The sequence below is a fragment of the Thermobia domestica genome, chromosome 3, assembly GCF_964235325.1.
Source record: "Thermobia domestica chromosome 3, izTheDome1.hap1.1, whole genome shotgun sequence".
Lineage (NCBI taxonomy): Eukaryota > Metazoa > Arthropoda > Insecta > Zygentoma > Lepismatidae > Thermobia > Thermobia domestica.
In genome coordinates, this window is record NC_137456.1 from 322163654 (window position 1) to 322182402 (window position 18749).

Consider the following 18749-nt stretch of genomic DNA (forward strand, 5'->3'; position numbering starts at 1 on the left):
TCTATACATGAATTCAATCAATTTCATGATTGCTGAGGAATTGTTACTTGATTACTGATATTTTTTTAGAACGGAAAATTTTCCGGAAAAATATAGCAGAAAATTTTCCACCTCACATCACTAATCACATAAGGGGCTCGATCATTCTAAACTATTTTACTGGCAACATATATTGGTTCGTTTAGCCAGGATTAAATCTACCCTAGCCTAAATCCACCCTCGTAGTTCATTTTTTGTTTAATCTTAGGGTTTTCGTTACAGGTTTTTGTTGTTGCTGACGGTAAAGTCACTGAAACGATCGTTAAAGGTCAAAGAAATTAAACTCCCATAACTTATCTCTAGAGTTCACAATTATTGTTGTGAACGGTTATAATAATATTTCCCGTAACTTGATAAAGATATTTGATAACTAGGGTGACAAAATTAACTTTCTCCAGCAACAAAGAAAAAAAACTATCTTGTCCAACATTCCAGTTAAGGGTGACCTCGATACAAAACAGTTACTTTATCTCTCTTAGTCATAAGGCCAAGATTATCTAGTAAAATAACTATCGTAGTTTATATAACCAGAAAATCAAGAAAATTAAAAATCCGTACTTGTAAAGTTTATTTTGGCATTTTCCCTCTACATGCTGTTTTACATGTGAATAAGTACATCGAAATTATAGAAATTTTTGAATTCAAGAACAAAAATTTGCCATTTGTTACTTACATGCTTACTTGGTAATAATAGCATATACATGTATATACTTCCTGTTGCTCTTAACCATACCAAATAAAACCTAATCTAACCCTATACCTTTGTTAAATCACATATTAAAGTAAGTTGGCTCAACATGCATATATAGCTGTGTATATGTGTGTATGCAACGAGTTACAACAGATTGTTCTGGTACGGCAGAGGGATTTTTCTTATGTATGAAAGAAACGATCATTACTCTGAATATAATTCGACGATAATTACTTTTTCTGACTGAAAGCTTCGTAAACATTTGCTCCAAGAACTTTCAACCTGTCCATAAGGATCAATTGTTGAATCCAAGGGTCCGGAGCATCACTTTTTGCCTGATGAATCAACCCGTTGACAATAGGTATCAACTTGGCCATTGGCATAAAGCACTTGTTAGGGTGAATAAAAACCTCTGTTGCATTAGAATTAGAAAATGACCCATTTCTAACACAATGTTCAGCGTTTTCTTTTTTCACAGTATTCACCCAGGAATGTCCTATACTTTCGACACCATTGGCTGATATAACCACTAAGGAATCCTCTTTTCTAGGAAGTTCTATACTGCTTGTTCCCGCATCATCTGCATTCATTTGTTCACTATATGCAGCTTTCTGCTCCTCCGTTGGGACAAAATAGTCTGCTATGCGATCCACAATGTGGCCAAAACCTTGACTTACACAAGATGATGCTAAGGCTATAACTTCTTCGCTTTCCAGAAGATCCACTGTTTCCGTGATCATACGATTCAGCAACTCAGCGTCAACATCCTCACATTCTTGGCTCAGATTACGTTCAGGGCCCACCAGATAGTTTGACAAACTTTTAAGTGGGTCATCCTGACCAACTGAAGTTTGCAGTGCCCAGAAGATTTGTTCTACATCTTGAAGGGTTAGTTTTTGTTTTAAAGAAATTGGCTTAACAATTGCTTTCACTTTGCTCTCCAACAGTTCACATAATCTATGTAAACCAGTCTCAAGGAAATAATTGCATAGAGTAAGATATTTCTGTTGAAGGTTGCTTGTCACTTTGGGCTTGTCAGGTCGGCTAGGTTCAACATTGCCACCAAGTTTCGACACAGAATCCCAATACATGTAGCCCCCCACGAGATTTAACTGAACTCGTAACATAACTACTAACATTGTGTAGGAATAAACCACGACGGCCGCTCTTGTGAAGGCCAAAAGTTTCAGTTCTTCCCATAACTCAACTTTGTTCGGGGGTTTATTTCGCAGCTGAATCGTTAAAGATTCAGAATCAAGCGCTTTCAAAATGGCGTCTTTGACTTTTGGAGCAAGAGAAAACACAGTCAAATTACACGTGCGCTCGGTGCTTTCAAAGTGATGTTGCTGACGGGTTCTTTCTAGAAATTCTCTCGTTTCTCGTTCCTGCCATTCTCGAATTCTTCGTTGAACATAGCGAGTCATCAAAACAACTCCTCCAATGGCAACACTGCCAACGATTAACTTCTTTTTGTGCCGAGACAAGAAATTCCTTATTCTGGAAAACATTTTGATATACATATACTCTTTACTGCATTACCAACTCTGACTACAATTACTACAGTTATGGACTACCATACAAAAGAAAATAAAAACTTGATCAAACTTTCAACATCACTACCATTCAGAACACTACACTCTGCAGTCATCGTCCACAAAGTCCACTATTCCAGTGCAAATTCTGATGAAGCAGATGCAAACTGCTGGGTCTTCTCCAGGCGATTGACAACGAAGTTGGTTGTATCAATGAATCGTTCAACACAATTGACCAGGCACGTCTCTGTTCTCGAGTCGAGTCTGGAACTTGGCTTATCTACACACAGATCCCAGCACTGGTCAGTTAGTCCATGAACTAGAAACTGAAATGAAAGAAAAAAGGAGAACGAATTATAGAAGCACGATCACAATATCAAGAAAGATACAAATAATATTTATACATAACAATGATTACTAAACAAGAAACAGTCTCCTAATTTATGAACAGTTTGAATACTGATTAAAATTTTTCCACAATTAAAAAAATTTTTATTTTCTCTACCAACAGCACTGCCCCATTACGGCACTTTCTTCCATAATTTCAAGTCGCTTCCGTGTCATTAAATCCTGGTGAACAGACTCTCTCGACCTCTGGGAGATGAGGATTGTGGTTACTTGTAGGATTTTCCGCTATATTAAGTTTCTCCAAGATCAAATACATGATGTCATGGAATTTTAATCACGAAACCGGTGGTTTCTCTATTTTATGGCTCCTTTTGAAATTCACAGTATTTTGGGGCTATGACTTACCAAAAAGTGATAATAGTGTTTCCACTTCTTTAGCGAGCATGATGTAAGTAAAACAAGCAACTAGATCTTTTCCGATAAGGGGAGCTCCTTATCTAAACAGAGAAGATTTGCAAAATAAACTAATCCCCTACCAGGTAGCCGGGTAAAGCAAAAACAAAAATTCAGCAGAGCAACAATTCTCAAGTACTCCGAGTTTCTAAGTTAAAAAAAAAAAAAAAAATCGTACTTAAAATTCCCCGATTTTTCCCGGGTTTATTACGAGTAAGCTGAAATCACTAATTTTCCCAGGTTTTTCTGGTCGGTAACAACCCTGAATAATTGAAAATGTTAAATGTTGTCTTGTATTGAAATTTCGTGATTTATTTTGACAACCATTAACCAAAACTAAAGTTACATGATAAAAAGTATGACATATTTTCTTAAACATTAGTTATAGCATATTTGTTCCAAAATAAACATCGGACAGCTTGACAACAATATCTTTCGGGTCTTTAACGATTTTGAGCAACAAAGTAAAATCTGTAGATAATGTTGCTACCACTCCCAAATTTACCGGTATTAGCCATGACTTCCAAGAATTTATATTTATCCAAACTGGATTCAAAACATTCTTCATGATCATAGTCAAAATGGTTGTCAGCCTCCTAGGATGTCTCTACTTCCGTCTTATTGTGTGTTATAGAAGAAAAATCTCGTCCAGTTCTTTACCAGGAGGTAATGTGCCTAAGATCGATGACGCATTCCCGCGCTGGATGGCGATGCTGATACGTTGGAAAAGGCATGCAGTAGCTCGGGGGTCACCAGTTTTGATTGCTATTCGATGACCAACTTCATTAATGAAATTAGATCCTTCGTGACAAAAAGACCCACTGGTTTCTATTGCTATTGTTACAAACCAATATTTGTCCAATTGGTTTGAGTATTTTAGTCTTTTGTCTGATTCTCTGTGAGCGGCGACGAGACCTGCCTGAATTGAAGAATGGGATAAGTTGGAAGGAGCAAACGTATCGGAACATGTGAAATCCCAGACTAGTGCCTTTCCATTTTTCCACGGTACCAAGGTCATGCCATCAGGCCTTTTACCATCAGAGCGGCAACAACCATTTGGTTCTTTTATTGAAGGAACTCCCGCTGAAACGAGGGCTCTACAAATAATGTCATTTACAATATGATGTCGAGATTGTCTTCCCGCACTTTTTTTTACATGAAAGACCATGTAATCTTGTATTGTATAGGTAGTAAGAAGAAACATTTTACACTGCGGAACTGTTATATATTTAAGTAAAAACCATCATTTTGATACACAATTAAAATCCATCATCAAGGAAAAGCAAATTTAAATTGGCATGGTTTTAAATTAGGAAAAAAAAAAAAAACAGTATTTCCGCTGAACAGTTAATGCATATAGGTTTAATATTTAATAGGCTGGGAATTTTCTTTCAATATTTTTTCTTTTTCTTTTTTCGAACTGTAAACTAAACTTACGAATTGCACAGCTAATATGGTTATGATATTATGTCATGTAATACACTTTACTCCAAGGATCTTAACAGTCGCATACCAATGGAAGGGATAAGCTACAGACCCTACAAAATATTTTTGACAATATTTCGGTTAATTTTGCAACAACACAGTTTTGAGTATTTAAGACCTTTATTTTGAAGGTATATTTCGCCTGATGGCTTGATTAATTTGGCATGGCTAAATTAGTGTTACTGTTACCAAATATATGAATTAACTGGCTCATAAAAAAAATGAAATGAAATCTTTAAGTTTTACGTCCCACAATTATACCGGCTAGACTAAAGGAGAAGGTGATGGGTGAGAAACGAATGAAAATGGTGGAATGAATAGTGGGAGGAAACGGGAGAACCCCGAGAAAACCCACGCACCGGTGTTTGTCCTCCACAAAGCTCACATGGTGCGAGCTAGGATCAAACCAAAGACTCCATGCACCAGAGGTGAACGCTGTACCACTGGGCCACCGGCCCCACTGGCTCATAAAAAATTATACATATAATGTCTTTTTATGAAATACAAGAAAAAAGAATACATGATAGGCGGGGTAATAAGAGACAAAAAGAAATTCTAGTTTTTGCATTGATTTCTTGAGAAACTAAAAAAAAAAAAAAAATGTGATTATACTGAAAAAATGAAACCTGCTGATGTATTAACATATTCTTCCAGTTGCTTTTTTCATAACAAACAAAATACGAAAAATTTTGTTAAAATCAGTGTGTCTCATTACCCCTAAGGGATAATAAGAAACAGGGCTCTCACTGCTCATACATATAGAATAGAAAATGAGTAGGGATTTTAAAAAACATCTTCAGACAATCCCCAACAATTTAGTTTTTTTCAGATCTGAAATATGTACGTATGTTCAAGAAATATCAAGATATAAAAAATGAAATTCAATGATTCGTTCTGAAAAGTTATTTGCCTGAGTATTAAATATTAAAAACCATTGAAACAAATCATAGCTGACTTTTATGGAATCTAGATATATTATGGATACATCTAACACTACCAAATAAAAGAGAACGCTGACAAGAAATTTTCTGGGGAATGTCGAAAATGAACTTTAAAAAAAAATCCTAAATCCTCAATGAAGAAAAAACACCGCATTCGAAAAGTAGTTTTAGCTAACTTAAATGGACTGCAACAGATATTAAACTGTAATCAAACAAGAAGGGAACATTGAAAAATATTGTAAACCTATTGTTGACCAATTTTATGTAAAATGTACATCATGTAAAACTAAATTTTCGAAAAACATGTAAAATGAATATTACACCTTTTAAAATACAGATTACTTAACATTTTTTGGGATCTCACTGAAAAGCGTTCTCAAACTAAATACAGAAAAATATAGTATTGTACATTTTTTTTAACGTAAGGTCTAAAATGCTGAGATACAGAATAGGGTTGTCATTTTCTACTTAGTCGTTCGACTTAGTCAAATTACAGAACATCTCTGACGTTTGAAAAAAAAATGAAATGAAATCTTTAAGTTTTACGTCCCACGGTTATGCCGGTTAGGCTAAAGGAGACGGTGATATGAGAAATGAATGAAATGGTGGAATGAATAAGTGGGAGGAAACGGGAGTACCCCGAGAAAACCCACGCACACGGTGTTTGTTCACCACAAAGTTCACTTGGCGGGGCTGGGATCGAACCCGGGACCCCAAGCGCCAGAGGTGAACGCTCTACCACTGAGCCACCGCGGCCCCTTCTGATGTTTGAATGTACACGTATACGATAAGTGAGGAAATAATCGAATTTCTATCACACGAAGCCTTCTTAGATGCAATTGCAATGATATACAGGGTGGATCAAAAGTGAGGTGACAGCCCTGACAGAGAAAAGGATGTCGCCTTGCATCTACATTACCCATAAATGATGTTTCGGAGGATGGGGTAATTTTAGGAACATAAACGATCACCACGGCAGCAATTCTGGAGTATCGTCTTGAATATCACACTATTAAAATAATAATAATGTCAGTATGCAAATATTTTGTTTTATATCTAATATTTTCGAGGGAGAGGAACGTCGCTGCCTTTTGTCCTATCACAAACTGTTCACTAATTATGGCCTGCCTTTCCCCCTGTTCATTCTCATCACAATCCATGCCTGAAATGATCACCCTGTGTGACAACCCTGTCTGCCACAAGCCTCTTCCACTTCTCACTCACAACCAGCAATGTCTCTTGAGTTGGGACTCACGAAAGCCTGTTTTATGTTTGTAGGTGTCACTGAATAATGTTGGTCGAATGCTGAGGAACCCAAACGTGTGCAGATTACACCGATGTGTAGAAATCACAGGTCGCGTTTGGTAGCTGCAGAGTTTTATGTGCACATTTCCTACAATGGTACGGACAAACTCATTAGGAGATTCTGAGAAACAGGAACTTTGGCTGACAAACCTCGCAGAAGTCGCCCGAATAGACAGATGATGCAACCACTGTCGCTGTCCTCGTATCCTTCAGAAAATGCCCCCAACGTAACATACGGCGTTTAACCAAGGAATGAGGAATGAGCTGAACTTCATACGGAGGATATACAGTACTTTTCGTTCGCAAATGGTACTCAAACAAAATCCAGATGCAGTAGTAGGTATTTGATAATGATCTAAAATTAACGGATGCAGTTTGCCGAATAAGCGATGGAGGAATTGGCAACCAACCCGTATCTCCCCGTCGTCTTGTTATCCCTCCTCAGTTATCAACGTCTTGTTATCCGGTGATGCACACTCTTACAAGAATGGAGAAGTAAAAAAACAAAACCACCGTTACTGGAGACCGGAATCCATATTGCACTAATGCATCACGAATGGGTGAGGAAAAAGTTATGATCTGATGTGGTATTTTTAGAACAAAGATCATTAGCTTATTCTTCATACGGCACGCTGAATGCCGACCAATACCTATGTCTGCTGGATGAGATCCTGCCGTCAGTTTTATCGGAGGACAGCTCATACCAAACGTTGCTCCACCAGGATCGAGTCCTTCCTCATTACGGACGTGGTGTGCGAAATTACCTAGATCAATTTCCAGGGAGGTAGATCGGACGTCGGAGACCGGATCTCTCACTCTGGACTTCTACTTTGGAGTATTTTAAGGCCCCTAGTATTTTAAGCTATTCTACTTTGGAGTATTTTAAGGCCCCTAGTATTTTAAGCTATTCTACTTTGGAGTATTTTAAGGCAATGATGTATTCCAACAGCATTCAGATTTTACAGCATTTGTATTTTTGAGTAGTTGAAATGAAATGAAATGAAATCTTTGAGTTTTACGTCCCACGGTTATGTCCGTTAGGCTAAAGGGGACGGTGATGATGAGTAATGAATGAAATGGTGGAATGCAGAAAGTAGAAGGAAACAGGAGATCCCCGAGAAAACCCACGCACACGGTGTTTGTCGGTACGTGACGTTTGGGCGCCGCCATTTGGGCGCGGACGTTTGGGCCCCGCCGTTTGGGCACTGGACGTTTGGGCGCGAAGCCATTTGGGCGCCAGACGTTTGGGCGCGAGTTAAATTAAAAAGACTTTATGTTAGGCGCTGCGTACTAAGTTCGAATCAAGATATCACAAGGTGCCTACTGTAGTGGAAGTCCTAGAATTATACTGGATTTTGTTTTATATACTAGAAATACTGGAATTTCAAAATTCTAAAAACTGAATTAACAATTAAATTTTGTAAATTTAAGTTCAGCCAAAGTGTGCTTTTTGTTTGATAACTTTTCAAGCTAAGGTAAGTAGACCAGACTAGATAAGATTGCCTGCATTACGTACATAGTGAGCCTATTCCATTAAAAAACTTAAAGCAGACCTTCTACTGTAGTTATGCAATAAGTGTAAATGTCAAACACATTTCTAGTGGCCCAATGACCAATATATGTACACTTAACTATTATTTTTCACTTTGAATTGTTTTTCACTTTGAAATCGTTCTTTTTTTTTCTTTCGCTACTTTCTTCAATGCAGATTAAATGCTTACAATGGGACGAAAAAAAAAAGTGTGTTAAGTTTTGATTTTTATATTGGAATGTTAAAAAGAAGTGATACCCGAAATACGGCATACTCCAGTTCCTAAACTCAATATCTTAGACACCCTGTATTAACATCTTTCCCTCAACTCGATTAGGATTTCTAGATTTCTGGGCTTTCGGCATCTAAGGCCATTTAGCCCGTCACTTTTGAGGGAGTACACTATCCGGGGGAAGGGAAGGAAAGAAGCGGCCTGGACCTATAAATTAGGTACCACCTAGTGTGAATGAGGAAAAATCAGGAAAACATCATTCAGGGTGGCTGGCCTGAAAGAGCATGTTATAATTTTTCGACAGAATGCTCCACCGGGAATCGAACCCGGGACCACTCGCATCGAAGGCGAGAGCGTTAGCGACTACGCTACGCGGGGCCACTTCTCTCAACTCGAGTGCGCGGAAATCTTTTATTGGTAGTTCTTTATTGGACATAAGGAAGAGAAGAGTTTGGCATACGTAATACGAAAGAAAACAAATTTTAATATTCATAAGTATGTAATTATTAACTTTAAAAAAATATGAAAAATAAATCAATATGTTTTAATTAACATTAAGAAAATTGTTAACAGTTCGTCTGATTCCTTCATTTCCTAGCTTTCTTATATAATACAAAAATGAGATCATTAGATCAGAAGTACAAGAATCGTAAACAAGCGAAAAATCAATCCATTTGACGAGGTTAGGCAACAAATGCCACAAACGCATTAAACTATTTAATTTAGATGAATAAATAAGATAGAGATAGAAAATATACAGATAAATGAGGTGAGATAAAGATAGAAGTGTATATATCTTGATTCGCGCTTAATTTTCAATGCCTAGCTTACTTTATATGTCGTAAATTGTGATTTTTACTATGTACCTCGCGCCCAATCGTCTGGCGCCTAAACGGCTTTGCGCCCAAACATCCGGCGCCCAAACGGCAGCGCCGAAACGTCCGCGCCCAAATGGTGGCGCCCAAACGTCCTGTCCCGGTGTTTGTCCACCACAAAATTCACTTGGCGGGGGCTGGGATCGAACCCGGCCCCAAGCACCAGAAGTGAACGCTCTACCACTGAGCCACCGCGGCCCTTGAGTAGTTGAGCACGGGTTTCAAGAGTGATAAATAATAATAACTATTCAGGAAGTAGGGTGGACTGGGTAGTGTAATGGTTAACACATCGGTACGGTAAGCTGGAGACCCGGATTCGAATCCAGGATCCAGTCGTGTGCTTTTACTCTGTGTACCATTGAATTCGCACGGGTGATTTTGAATTTAACGCCCCCTTCAGCAGCGAGGCTCTATGAGACGGGACCTATGATTAACGTGGAATCCGAACTATGTGAGTTCCCGCCGGGAAACGAACCCGGGTCTCCCACTAGAAATGAGATATCTGTTATTTCCTCTTCTTATTTAATAGTTTTCGTTACCGATAGATTATATATAGTCTGTCTATCCTACTCAAATTAATTAAACAAAGATAAGAATTTAATACACACTGAACAAAAAATTTGCACTAAAGCTGCAAACATATTAAGTCTTCAATAGCGACAAGCGAGTAACAGCAACCAGTGCGTAGTGACTAAAGTAACGTGCAAAGAAATAATCTTGTGAGCAAAAACAGTTACAAATGGCTTGCTTTTATTCGGATTGGCGGTGGATGGATACTAATCGAAACGCAAGTGTCCCGTGAAATCAGACTACTTCGGAAATTCTTAAGATTTTTTTTTCTTTTACATATAACATTGAAGCAATTTAGGATGCTAATATAGGATTTCCAGCCTACAAAAAGTAACAAACGGTAGTGAGCACGAATCCCGCACGAGTCGAAATATCAACAAACTAAAACCAAAAGAACTATGGGGTACAAATATGAAACTACTTTATAGCATCTATTTGTAATTATAGCTGCTAAACAATATATACTCAACTATGCTATTGGGCAGGGTTGGCAAAAAACCATGTTTTTTTTTTTTTTTTTTTTTTGTTTGTTTGTTTAAACCAGGTTTTTTTGATTAAATAATTTGCTCTATATATTTATATCACATATGGACAGAAATATGTTTGTTTCGCCTTGGTCTTATTATGCAAAATCCGGGTTATGCTGGATGAGGTCGAGTTTGTATGTCCCACTTCCCCCCAAACAAAACTACGGCATTTCAATGTATTTTATCACTGGTAAACTAAACATTTAGAATTTTTCTTTGATTGCAGTTGCGTATCAATAATAACAAACTATAAACAAAATCATAAAAGGAACATTCATAAACTTATATTTTTTTTTTAAAAAAAAAAAGTTACTTTTGTAGTATAATCTCTTTGAGTAATGAATGAGGAATTTAGGTCTGAATATAATACGGGAGTGAAACGTGATAACCCACAAATGTGTGTTCATCAAGATTTTACGAACACTTTTTGTTTTTTGGTTTAAACCATTTTTTTAAACCAGCTAACCCTGCTATTGGGTACATAGTTCAACAAAACTCAAAATCTTACTTTATACCTCGAACTGCCACCTCTGTTTAGGACATCATTCTACACAATATTTCGGTCCTCTCTGGAACCACTGTGAAGTATAGGTATAACCCGAGCCAGAGTCTATTTATAATTACATTAGTATATCACACAACTTTTAAATGGAAAACTTGGCACCCAGTATTTCGTTGTACATTACTGACAATTCTATTCAACACTTGTGAAATGAAATGTTTAATGTTTACGTCCCACGATTATGCCGGTCAGGCTATAGGAGACTGTGATGATGAGAAATGAATGAAATGGTGGGATGAAGAAAGTGGGAGAAAACGGGAGAACTCCGACAAAACTCACGAGCACGGTGTTTGTCCACCACAAGGTCCACACGGCGCGAGCTGGGATCGAACCAGGCACCCCAAGCACCGGCGATGAACGCTGTACCACTGAGCCACCGCGCCCCCCTCACACGTGAATTTCTATGCAAACATCTATTGTAAACTGTTTGTTTACATAGAAGTAATGAATAGAATTGATAAAGTGTACCACGGAACACTCAGTGCTAATTTTTCCATGTACAGGTCGCAGAAATATATTAATGTAATCTCTCTATATAAAAGCCGTCGTCCGAAGTGAGTAAGCAAATGACTAACTGGTCAACACGTAGGTCAAACCGCTTAAGCTAGAAACTTGAAATTTTGACAGTTCATAGACTTTGTAACGTAAGGTAAAACTAAGGATTTTTTTTTTTTTTTTTTTAATTCGACGAAGAAGAGGGGATTCGTAATTATTATAGTAAAATGCCCGTATCTTCGAATCTCTGAAAGGGAAAGAGAAAATCTGATACGGCTATATGAACTTCCTATTTAAAATAATTATACACGTGTTTCACTGTGTTGCAGGAGGATGCAACTGTTAAAATAACTTGTCCATTATCCCGAAATCCTCCAAGGTTAGAGACATAAAACTTGGTCTTTAAGGTTTCCACTTACAATAATTCAAGACGATTCAGCGTTTCTTAGTGATTTCCTTAGAAGAGATGAAAAAGGTAGAAAGTAGAAAGGATGAGAGTAACAATTCTTGTAATAAGATGGTCATGCCTCAAAATCCCTTGACTATACATACGTTGGTGAAATGAAACGTGGTATATAAAGTCCTAATTCGAAACAACTTGGCATATGATACAGAGTTTCCGGAAATTCGCTTTCAACGACAGAAGGGATTTTTTTTTTTCTTTTCATAAATATGACTTCTTCGAGATTACCAGTCTCAGAAACGGTTGAACCATTTCAAATGGATGTTTGAACACAGTCAGCACTTGGGCCAAGATAGATTTTTATCATATCACTTTAACTGAAATGTGTATTCTAAGGGGTAAAGGGATTCAAATTATTCACAAAGAATAAAGTTATAAACGTATTCTCCGTGTGAAGGACGAAATTTAAGGAGGCCGTAGTCCAAGCAAATGCACGGGACTGGATTCGAAGGCTCCAGCTCGCCAGCCGATGGCTAGCCATAAATAGATTTCGATCTGCGTTATAACTAAATTCAACGATGGTTTCAGCAAGAACCGAAATATCGTGTAGAATTATTCCTTTACAGCAGATCTGCAATCTTTTGCTCCTCGTAGCACACCATAAATTATTTATGACCCAATATTGCAGACAAAATGTAATTTCCTCACATGCATTTGTTGGTATTGGCACTGCTAATACAAACATGTAATATATCATTATTTATATTATTATATTTCATATTATTATCATTATTATTAAACAGACTTCTGAATTTATTAATAATCTATGACTTTTAATTCACTGTAGATGGGGGGGGGGGTAAAATATTAAGAAAATAGACTTTTCTATCATACCAACTATTAAAATAAATAAATGCATTCATACTTTACACAGTAATGGAATAAAAATTAAATAAAATTTATTTTTTATACAATATAATTATGAAAAATTCACATCACACATGTCAACTTGTGCTGGCACTCCGGTGTACCGCGGCACACCAGCTCCCGATCACTGCTTTACAGGAGCAGGCAGTTGGAATACAATGTAAGATTTTGAGTTCCTAAACAATATCTTTTGCCCAAAATAACAACTGTTCATTGAAAATTTACAATTGTATGAAAGCAAATTGGCAAAAGGGAAACTCCCCCTTTTTTTTCTAAGTCCCCTGGAGCGGTCCAATAATTTCTTCTTTGAAATTTCGTGCCCCGCTCCTCCTTTCCCTGCAGCGGTCAAGGCTACAGGTACCTAACATAATCTACCTTGAAAAATACTATTGCTTATACGTAATGTGTATACCAAATTTTGTTGCAATATCTAAAATAGTTACGAGGGAAATTATTTCTCAATCCTGTTTGATAGTAAAAATAAGATACTTTTGGAGAATCGAACCCACTAACAACACTCGTATTCTTCTCATATACCAAGCATTACTCTGAAATTACACCACCCAAATACCATTCGCTAATAAAAACACAACAAACCTACTAAATAGCAGTTAAAACAACACTCAGTTCCCTTGTTTAGCTCAGAACTAAATCATATAAAATTTTCTGGATGTAAGGAGGGTGAATGAGGAGAAGGGAAGGGACGCATTATTTTCATTTCTTAATATATGTGCATTAACTGCCGATCTAAAGTACAGACAAATATCACTGATAAACTTTATTTTCCTTCCACTTTTGCACAATATCGGCAGAAATGTTTCTACGTTAGCCCAAAACACCTGGCTTCATTTCAAGCCCAAACTTGAAGGGATGTCATCACCTTATGTGTTTGTTAGGGGATTACGTGAGTGTATATCGGACAAGGTGTTACGTATGTTTTATTGGACAAGGTGTTAATTTGTACCAAAAACAATTGAAGGACGTAACTACATTCATGTTTATGTTTGTAATGATAATTTGTTTTACTTGGAATAATTGAGTTATATGTAGCTGAGATTTTGGCAGAAGTTTTAAGTAATTAAAGAGGTTTGAGTTCAGAGTGTGTGAATAATTTGATGAGCATTTAGCTTGGAGAAGCTACAAAGAATAAAGTACAAGATTATATAATTTGAGTTGATGCCTGTGAACGTTCGTTGTTGTCATGTGTATGTGTATTTACCCAGAGGCGTATAGGCATATTAAAGATTGAAATAGGCTTGAGTAGAGTTTCGATATTCATTGGATTAGTGGTTACCAATACGGATAAGCTTAATAGTAAACAATCAGCGTTTAAGTACATAGCGTAAGTCTTGAATAACCCAACAGTGTTATAACGTTATATCCTTTAGATATTAGTCAAAACTACTTTGAAGCAAGCATATTTCTTCTAGGGGATAATAACTGATTGTATCTGTGTGTGACAGCGTTTGTGCCAAATGGTTAATAAAGCAGCTTTGATACCTGGCTCCTTACTTGAGGTAATATCCTAATGTTTGCCTGACATGTTTTGAGGGAAATACCAGAAATCTTCAGTCAGGACGGTTGACCCTTGAACCCGAGTGTAATAGAAGATTTTATTCCTGTATTATATTATATAAAATTACCTACCTCTTTGTTATTCTACAAAATTTCTCCTTTCTAGAAATCGAAATACAAGTGAGTACCAAGTGCAAAGTGTGTCCAACGAAACATGGGTAAGTTTTCACGAATTTCCTGTGATAGGGGAATTCCATAGTTTAATTTCAAACGTGTACAATAGAACGTGAAGACTGGTATTTTAAGTACGAATGCAGCTTTAAATGTATGTAGAAAATTTAATAAAACATAATTTTACCCACTAAAACCTACTGAGCTCTTTTTCCCCACAACCCTGGCATGAATCCAACTACTGATTGCATATGGATAACATAATGCTTTTAAAAGGCTTATTTTTATAAAGAGTCAAGCTCTCATAAACCCTGCTAGATCAAGCGTGTAAAAAAACAAACCTAACTTAATTCACTCATAAGTAAATACTGTCATGTTGAAAAGCTTAGCGGAATAAATGCCTCTAAAAAAAACTGAAAGTTTACCAGAGCTAGTCCTTCATAAATAATTTTACGGTTAAAATGAATGAGTGCATATGAAAAAGGATTGCATTAAATATTCTTTCCTAGCGGCGCAGATTTTTTGGAGCTATTTTATGTGTACAAGAGTAAAATTACGGATGGCATTTTAGTATATCCTCCAAATCCATCCACGGCTCCGAAGCCCATACTGTAACTAATAGTGAGACATTGTAAACGACCTCGTTTATGCGTACACCCACCGTCGCTGACGTGCCTGCTCCCTACAGACGCACCCCTCGCTGACGCTCGAGCCCCCTGATCTGCGTTTCTTGTGTGATCTATTACCACTTCTACATGAAATACAATAAATTTTCTACGTAGTGCAATAGTAAGAAGTATCCATGTGCACAAGACATGCGATATGCGTTAAATTCCCTCCCCCCACACACACATAGTCAAAGTACAAGGGTACTACACACGCAGATATAAAGTACAAGTACGTTCTTTTTTTATTTTCGTATCAGTCGATAAATAAATAAAAGTCGCTTTGTTACCTCCTTTGTAAGTTCGTACATACTTAATGAATAATCCCTAAAAGTATAAGCGTCCCGCTCCTTCGGGAACTGATGCAGCTTCATGTATATTATATCCGCACTGTAGCTTTTATGCCATATGTCCACATTGTATTTATACTCATTACTGTTACAAATAACAAACCATAACTATTACCAATTGAATTGGGGGAGAAACTAAATAATACCCAAAATTAGCATACTATTGTGAAATCATTACAAGCGCTATAGGAAGTCGTATAACTATCGATAATTCTGAGTACTCACAGTAATGTTTACAGCAAACAATGTGTTTCTATCACGAGATTTTTTTTCCTATATGCTACTATACACATAGGAACGCTGTGAAAAACACATCGTACTTTTAAATACAAAATGCAAGAGAATATTCTAGAATGCTGGTCCGCCCACATGCGTGAACGTGGGTTAGTAGCCAAGTTCTTTCCTTTCTTTATCAAAGCTCAATATTCAAATCACCTGTAATGCCGAGCGAGCAAGGTGGGTTAATAGACATGTTTATTATTTTCTTTGTAACAACTCAATGAATGCGGAACCCTGCCAACATGCAACCACAATCAAATGGCTCCTGCAGTGGCAAAACAGCAAAGTTTAATGTGTGTTCCTTTGCATGAATAGTAGTTTCTGTGCATACCCATCCTTGCTTCGCGCCTGCACCCTACGGACGCACCGCGGTGCAGGCGCACGCGGAATAGATACAACTCATCCTTTTAGTGCATACGTTGGTCCTTTTTTTTTTTTTTTTATGAATAATCGTTTTTATGGTACATCAGTTTGCACGCTTATAATCAACCAATTTACAGGGTGGCCCCAAAGTAGGTATACAGCTCTGCATTAATAAGTATGACAATTTATTTTGTTAAGATAACATGTGTCTTTGCTTAGGTCTGTTCCGAGCTTAAGACATAAGTGAAAAGAAATAAGAACAAACAATAAAGAATCTAAGGCAATGCCTGTGTGAGTAACAATAAATAAATTATATAAAATGCCATAAGCCAATTAGTACAGGACTGTATACCTACTTTTGGGCCACCCTGTACACCTAATTATTTGAGCATGTGCCACGAAAATGAGAGTGCAATGTGTGAGGGGATGTAAAACAGGAAAAGTCTTATTATTACTATTTAATGAACTCGGTCCTGCTTGTTTAGAAATAATTTCGGTTATAGTTAAGGAGCCGTACTTCCCATTTAGGGAAGGACGAGAAACGCCATACTTTGAGGAATTATTCATTGAATATCTACCTACTTAAAAAGTTGGTAATATACCCAATTTTAATTAGTTAATGAGTGATTTGAAATTAAAGAAGACGTTTGTGTATTCCGCTCTCGTTGTGTTGTCAACGTTGTGTGTTTACATAGGCGTTTTGCGCTTTTCACATGTTCTATGTGACGTCATTGGATCATGGAAGTGCGTCTGCGCAGTTTGATATAGGCGGCAGCTGAGTGGAGGAAGAGGCAGAGTAATGGCGACGAGGTGCACGTGGAATGTGTTAAGAACACGGTAAGAAAAAATGTCGGGGGGAGTGATTACCAGTGATTATAGTTATGTGAGTGTGTGACTCATGGAATATTATTGAGTAGATGTTGTTGAAATAAGAATTACCTCGAAGGGAAAGAAGACAGTTTGAACTCGCTCGGTTGTATCCTTGAATCATATGAGGTATATGAAAATGAATGCTTCGTGGCCCTTTTTCTCTTTTTCGTTGTAATTCTTAATTTGGCCCTTGTACTTATATGTGTATCCCTGTAGTGCCCTTATAATCCTTTAAGCATTTGAGGTATGTGAAAATGAATTCTTCTTTGCACTTTTTCTCTTTTTCGTTGCATTTCTTAATTTGGCCCTTGTACTTAAATGTGTATCCTTGTAGTGCCCTTGTAATCCTTGAACAATTTGAGGTATGTGAAAATGAATGCTTCCTGGCCCTTTTTCTCTTTTTCGTCGCATTTCTTAATTTGGCCCTTGTACTTAAATGTTTATCCCTGTAGTGCCCTTGTAATCCTTTAACCATTTGAGGTGTGTGAAAATGAATGCTTCCTGGTCGTTATTCTCCTTTTCGTTGCATTTTTAAATGTTGCCCTTGTACTTAATATATATGTTTGTGTAGTGCCCTTGTACTTAATATATATGTGTAGTGCCCTTGTACTTAATGTATGAGTATGTGTGGGGGAATTGAACGCATATCGCATATTTCGTGCACGTGGATACTTCTTAGTGTTGCACTAGTTATAAAATTGATTTCATTTGATGTACAAGTGGTAATATAACACATAAGAAACCCAGATCACGTTGCATTCTCACTTCATATTGGAGTGTGAATACAACATGATCTGGGTTTCTTATGTGTTGCATTACCACTTGTACATCAAATAGAATCAATTTTGTAGCTAGTGCAACAGTAAGAAGTATCCTCGTGCACCGGAGATGAGAAGTAGCTGTTCTTAACAATTACCATAATTTCCTATACTGATTACAACATGCCGCATGGCCCACTACAATCTACTATTTAGGTTACCGTAATCTCTTCAGATGGTTTAGGTTTCCGTGTTTACTCGTGAACTCCTCATAACTGTCCTTGCTTCATATGATTATGGATTTGATCAACGTAACACATTTTAAACTTGAACTTTATCCTAATTACCTTAACCCTGAGGATCTTGAAACTCTTTAACAGAAAGTTCTAAGCAAATTTAGCTGCTTTTTATTTTACAGTTATGGCACTACTAGATTTAATTAATAAAGTTTTAGGAACACAATTAATATTTCCTCTAATGCGAATATTTGGCGACACACTTTTTGTTCTAAAATAAATCTTTACGTATTTAGCACAAGGCTTTTTGCTTTACACAAAGGCATTACACTTTTACCTGAAATCGTTGTTTCTGTGTTTCAACTTCAATAAAATGTTGCAACTGTGGATCAACTTGATTTTGATTTCTACTATTACTGTCCAAATTCATGCTGCACAAAGGCACTTCAAAAGAAAATTGCGAATTAATTAAGAAACTGCCAGTCACCCACCATGAGCAGACGAGCTACGTTAGAACAACACAGTACATAACGACGCCAAAGTACGTTTTCACGTACTCTACGTTCGGTACCATTGATATTGATAACACTGCGAAGATTTCATATGGGCAAAATAACTTTCAAACA

At 37.0% G+C, this 18749-nt stretch overlaps 2 protein-coding genes across 2 annotated transcripts; both read right to left on the reverse strand.

The window, feature by feature from the left end:
- Window positions 1-583: 583 nt before the first annotated feature.
- Window positions 584-2250, reverse strand: Pex3 (peroxisomal biogenesis factor 3). The gene has a single exon (XM_081752626.1). The coding sequence runs from the start codon at window positions 2248-2250 to the stop codon at window positions 961-963; it is 1290 nt and encodes a 429-aa protein (XP_081608752.1). The 3' UTR covers window positions 584-960.
- Window positions 2141-18681, reverse strand: LOC145681167 (mitochondrial import inner membrane translocase subunit Tim8 A-like). The gene is made up of 2 exons (XM_081752627.1): window positions 18461-18681; window positions 2141-2588 (listed from the first exon to the last, which is right to left on the reverse strand). The coding sequence occupies exons 1-2, from the start codon at window positions 18551-18553 to the stop codon at window positions 2394-2396; spliced, it is 288 nt and encodes a 95-aa protein (XP_081608753.1). The 5' UTR covers window positions 18554-18681; the 3' UTR covers window positions 2141-2393.
- Between the last annotated feature and the right edge of the window lie 68 nt (window positions 18682-18749).